At 52.0% G+C, this 5,997-nt stretch overlaps 1 protein-coding gene across 1 annotated transcript; it reads right to left on the reverse strand.

Annotated features, from left to right (window-relative positions):
• Positions 1–129: 129 nt before the first annotated feature.
• LOC104283742 (zinc finger protein 660-like) lies at positions 130–5,844 on the reverse strand. The gene is given in 2 exon segments (XM_009881960.1): positions 130–1,682; positions 5,754–5,844. Coding segments are annotated over 2 exon segments (1,644 nt in total).
• Positions 5,845–5,997: the final 153 nt, after the last annotated feature.

The raw sequence follows: 5,997 nt of genomic DNA on the forward strand, positions 1-5,997 counted from the left end.
CGCTGGGCCTCCCCCCCTGCCACAGGCCCGGCCCGTGGCCCGAGGAAGGCAGTTCAGAGCCTCTGGGTGCAGCGGCGGCAGGGAGGGAACGCCAGAGCTTTCCTTTATCTAGTCGGAACGTTGCAGGCTCTACGATGGTCCATTTTGTTCCCTCTGTAAATTGTCCACAATGAGAAAGGGCATTTCCCTTCTAAAATACACCACCACGCACATTCCAGCCTTTCCAAACTGCTTCCTTTCTGTCCCTCTCCCCAGAGCTATCCCTCCGAACACCACCTCCTTCCCCTGCTGTGGCACATGCTCTTCCCCAAACCTCCGATTCCGCTCCTCGCACCTCCCCTTCTTCCACCTCTCTCTTACAGGACTCATTCTCCTAAAAAGATCGCCCACCGCAAGCAGGGCGGTCGATAGAGCGAACGGAGAGACACGCTGGGCTTTGCTCCCCAGGGATGCTCTCAGGGCATCAGACCTACCAGCTCCCTGCACTCGTCCCTCCTATGGCTCCCCACCCCTGTGGATCTGCTGGTGCCGGAGGAGCGCAGAGCTCACAGTGAAGCCCTTCCCGCAGTCAGCACAGGCGTAGGGGCGCTCCCCGGTGTGGATGCGCCGGTGCTGGATGAGGTGGGCGCTCTGCCGAAAGCTGTCCCCGCAGTCAGCGCAGGCGTAGGGTCTCTCCCCTGTGTGGACCCGGTGGTGCCGGAGCAGGGCCGATCTCCATAGGAAGCTTTTCCCGCACTCGGGGCACTCAAAGGGGCGCTCCCCGGTGTGGAAGCGGCGGTGCTGGATGAGGTGGGAGCTGACGGTGAAGCTCTTTCCACACTCGGTACACCCATAGGGGCGCTCGCCCATGTGGAACCGCCGGTGTTGGATGAGGGCTGAACTTACGGTGAAGCTCTTCCCGCACTCGGAGCACTCATACGGCTTCTCCCCGGTGTGGACCCGCTGGTGCTTCATGAGCTCGGAGCTCTGGCTGAAGCTCTTCCCGCACTCCACACACTCGTAGGGTTTCTCCCCGGTGTGGACCCGCTGGTGTCGCGTCAGGGCTGAGCTCACGCTGAAGGTCTTCCCGCAGTCACTGCACTCGTAGGGTTTCTCCCCGGTGTGCACTCGCTGGTGCTGAATGAGCTGCGAGTTCCCGGAGAAGCTCTTCCCACACTCGGCACACTTGTAGGGCTTCTCCCCGGTGTGGATTACCTGGTGCCGGATCAGCTTCGAGCTCATGCTGAAGCTCTTTCCGCACTCAGAGCACTCGTAGGGCCTTTCCCCTGTGTGGATTCTCTGGTGCTGGATGAGATGCGACCGCTGTCGGAAACTCTCCCCGCACTCAGCGCAGGCGAAGGGTTTCTCTCCAGTGTGGATTCTCCGATGCTGGACGAGGTTGGAGCTCACTCGGAAGCTCTTCCCACAGTCCCCACATATCGTCAGTCTCCCTGCAGAAGGATTTCTCTGCTGGATAATATCTGGCAGCCTCCGGAAACTTTTTCCACGCAGCGTCACTCGGCTTTGCCTCTTCCCCAGAGGTCTCTGACCCCTTTCTGACCTGCGTGGGAGGACCGGCTCCTGTGCAGGACTCTGGGAACTGTTCTCCTTGGAGAGTCCTGAGCGTAAACCCACGGGCTCCACTGGCCTGGGGATGCCTTGGTGGGCATTTTCCTCTTTCTTGCTCACAATCCCATCTTCAGCTGCAATAAAATGAGAATCCAGAGAGGCGTCACAGGCAGGACAGGGAATTTTGGAAAGGGGAAATCAAAAGAGGCCAAATTCTAAAAATTCATCAGATTTACGTTAAGTAGAGTTTGATATTTACCTCCAAACTACACAGTGGATTTTTCAGAGTGTTCACAGGGACAAACCCAGCAAATAGCCCTGAACGCTTTGCCAGAACCTGCATCTACTGAAATTATTGGCATATTGGAGGTAAAAGTTTAGTGCTCAAATGGGAAAGATGGCTGCTCTCCCAGGATATTATATCTAAAAATGTTATTAAAAGTTGAACTGGGAGTCAGCCATAAAGAACTGCCTTGTTCATTGCAAGAGATGCAACCTCCCTGCTCTTGTGCTGCTAGTACTGCAGAAAGAGAGAGAAGATGCACAAAGGAGACACTGGCTCTAAGGCAAGAGACACAGAGACTGCCTGGAGCCTGGCTTATGCCAATCTCAGAGCAGAAGAAAGGCAACTTTACACTTCCATTGGAGCAAACAAATCCGTTGCGAAAGGTGGTTGGCGAACTGAAGATCCTCCACAGCTGACTCCAGATTATACGCTGAGGAAATCCGATAAACGTAGATGATGAAGGTAGTGCAAGCCAGTGGAAGTAACGCTAGCTGAACAGTTACGAATGGCTCCTGGGGCACAGGCAGCGAACAAATCCCTGTACTCTTATTCACATAAAGCTTTTCAGAAGTGGTATGAATCTATGCTGCACACACCCAAGGTCAGCTGAAGGCCTTTCCGAGAGAAGGGGCTTGCATAGATTTCTAGGGAGCAGGGACGCCTTCCAGCCCGTTGCTCTACTGGGGTCTGATGAGCATCCTAGCAGGTTCAAAAGCACGTACCCCCAGCAATTGCCGTCAGCGGGGAAATGTAGCTCTATGCATGCTTACTGAGGGCTTATACGTTAAACTGTCAAGACAGGACCTGTGTGGCATGCTCCTTTCTGCTGCCAGGGAAGGACAAGCGGACATCAGAGGGATGTACACGGGATGTAGAAATGGCAACACATACCTCTGAAGAAAGGCATCACATCCAGGTTTAAGACAGGTCAATCAGGGAAACAAGATTTCCAGATAATCTCTTTATACGGGTTTTCAGGGGTGAAGGACTTGAAGGATGACTGGCTGTTGACTATACCCAAAATATGGAACAGGCTGAGAACTAAAGCCACAAACATGCAGACCTCCAGATTTGCCTACTTAAAAGATTCAACAGTACCTCCTGGTTCTCTGAAAACTCTTGTGAAATAAACTGGTAACATATCGGTCGTGTGGGATTGATGTACAAACCACAGGCACTTCCTGTGGTCTAGCAGAGTTGTGATAAGGAAGCGCAGCCCTTGGAAAAGGAGAGTCACCACTGAACCGTCAGCATGCAATAAAGGAAGGAGAGTATAGGATTTCAACCCACACTGATATACGTATATATTTAATCTTCCTCTTTCTAGTCAGTATAGAAAAACACCGCAACATGGTTTCACAGCAAACTCCTGAGGTACCTTTTGTGGCAGTTTGGTGTGGTAGTGATGCCACTTCTTCCCTCACGCAGCTTTCACTAAAATCATCCCTTGAGAGGAACAAAAACTGGAACTTTGCTGTTCACCATGAAGGCATTTCTATTCGTCTGCAGCTACTCCATCCAGGAAGGAGGAAAACAGAAAGGTGATATCCAAAGACAGGACAAGATGAGGACGTTTCTGGCAGGCCAGAATGAAGCTCTTGACCTCTATGTCAGACTTAGTATGGAACTAGCGAAGTTGTTCTGTTGCTGTTAGGCCCAAAGAGATATCTTTCACCTACGCTAGCTTTGGTACGAACACAGAATTTTCATTCTTTACACAGAACTTGAAAAGGCCTTCAAAATACACAAGAATCAAGTCTCCTATGGTGTTCTGTACTTTTGGGGGAAGGTCAGGAGTTTCAAGCTTCTTATTGCAATGATGACAGTCATGGCTTCAGCTCTCAACTTCTACAACCAGTTTTGTTACTTCTGAGCTACTCGGTATCTTCACTGGCATCTGGGACAAGTTATCTGTAAAGGGTTTGATCAAAATCACGATGACTGGAACTCACTGGAGGTATTTTAAGTGGAGAGAGTGTAAGTTCACAATGCTGAGGAATTAATACTGGAAGCATGAAGCTGAACTGGCAAAAATGAATAGGCAAGAGAGACAGGAAGAATGCGTTTCTTCCTCAGCCCATGCCAGTTTGGGTTGATGGCAAGACCTCTGTTACGCCCAAGACTTCCAGTGCTATAGCTAAAAGACGAGCTCCAGGTAAGCAAAGTAAGCATACATATTGGAGAGAACCTAAATATCACCTTACATGTACCCTTGGATCTCTCTCTCAAGAGAAGCCAGCAATTTGGCTGATGCTCTGGCCTGCCTCACAGCAGCAGGAGCACACAGCAGCTGTCTCCAGCACTGAATCCGAGTTCACAGATGAGAAACCCGTGACAACTATTAAAAATAAGACACCACCATTACAAGTAAGCCTCAGGCTGCTGGAGGATGGTAGACTGTGCTGGGGAGGTGTCACTGTATGCTCATCTTATTGCCTTTCCTGGCATCCACTTCTGGCCAGATCCTGAATGCCCGAGACGCGGCTTGGAGCTACAGGGACCTTTTGTCTAACCCAGCAGGGCTGTTCACACCACCTCACAACACTGCTGGACTCCTGACTGCGGTACCTCACTGCCAGCGGACTGGGAGGTGGCTGATGAGATGCCAGAGAAAGGGCTCGAGGGGAGATCTGGGGCCCAAGAGACACTGGAAGCAAACGAACAGAAACCAGAGTAAGAGAATTAATGAACAGATGGGGAAAGAGGGCAGACTGGGGAAGAGCTGGTGTGGCCTTGGGAAAGAGATGCCTCCCTTCACAAACCACTTGGAATTCTTCCGAGATGTTACCAATTTCAGCAAAAGGAAGATCTGGAGTTCAAAGGCATTTCCAAAAGATGTTCGTCTTTCACCCAAACTGATGAAGAAACTAAGCTGCTGCTGGATGAGTGAGTGACCTGCAATAAGGTGGTAAGGGAAGGAAAGGGGAGGTGGAAACATCTGCTGAAGGTTCGGAGTTATTCAGGGTTAAAGCAACAAAGGCTGACTGTAAAGATCAACTGTGGTGGAGCCGTATGATACTGACCAACTAGTTGACAGGGCAATGACAGGGGACATTCATTGCAGGTAAACACAAAGAGCTGCAAAGGGGAAAAGCCTCTATACCTTCTGCTTATACCAAGATGGGTGTGGGATGTTTCTGGTTATCACCCAGGAATAGCACCTTAGAGTTAGAGCAGACAGATGAAAACTACAGCTCCTAGGCAGATAAAACAGCTAATCAAATGTTAGCAATTGTTGGAAAAAAAATCAACCAGAGAATAAAAGAGAATGCCTCTCTGCTCAAACCCCACACCCTGACCGTGTGGAAGGGGGAGGATGGATCTCCCATTTCAGAGTAACTCTAATAGAGCTGAGAAAGATAGAGAGGCATGACGTGACTGATCAAAGGTACGGGACAGCTTAGTATCGGAGATGACTCAACTGCCCATTCTGCTGGGAAAAGGCACAGCTGATAGGGGATATCAGAGGACTACAGAAACCTAAGTGGCCCACGGGGTGGATATGGACCCATCCTGCATCGTCTGTCCTAAATTAAGAACTACTGACACCGAGAGAAGTACTAGAAGGCAGCTTCAACGCAAACCAAAGGAGGCAGCGACTCACAAAACAGCTTGGCAAGCTGTCATGGATGCTAACAGGTACACAACTGCAGAAGGCAAGAAGAGACCCCTAGAGCAGCCAGAGATGACAACATCACACATCTAGTTCAGGAGTTTCTGATCGCTTGGGCCTGGGAGAGCAGACAGGGACACACCACCGCTCCTCTGCTCTTCTGCGGGTCTCCGGCACCGGGCACCCTCAGAGACGGAGCTGGGTGCGACCCAGTAGCGCTACTCTTGTGCGTTCCGGCGGGATTTGGGGATCCTGGCGCTGTGCTCCTCCCCGCCGGGTTCACCCGCGGTGGCAGGGGCCCGTTACCTGGACAGGTGCCGCTGGGAACGCCCTTCCCTCGGTAGGCGTGGAGGTGGGAGAACCACCGTTCCTCCTTCTGATCCATGTGGGAGATCATCTCCAGCGCCGCTCCCGGGGGCCCTGCTCCGGGGAGAGAAACGGGGAGGGTGTGAGGAGCCGGGCGGTAACGGAGGGGGCTTCTCCCCTTGGGAACCGGCGGCTCCCCGCACCCCTACGGCCCCGGAGAGCGAATGCAACCGCCGGGCTGGGG

Source organism: Charadrius vociferus, unplaced genomic scaffold (genome assembly GCF_000708025.1).
Source record: "Charadrius vociferus isolate BGI_N301 unplaced genomic scaffold, ASM70802v2 scaffold593, whole genome shotgun sequence".
Lineage (NCBI taxonomy): Eukaryota > Metazoa > Chordata > Aves > Charadriiformes > Charadriidae > Charadrius > Charadrius vociferus.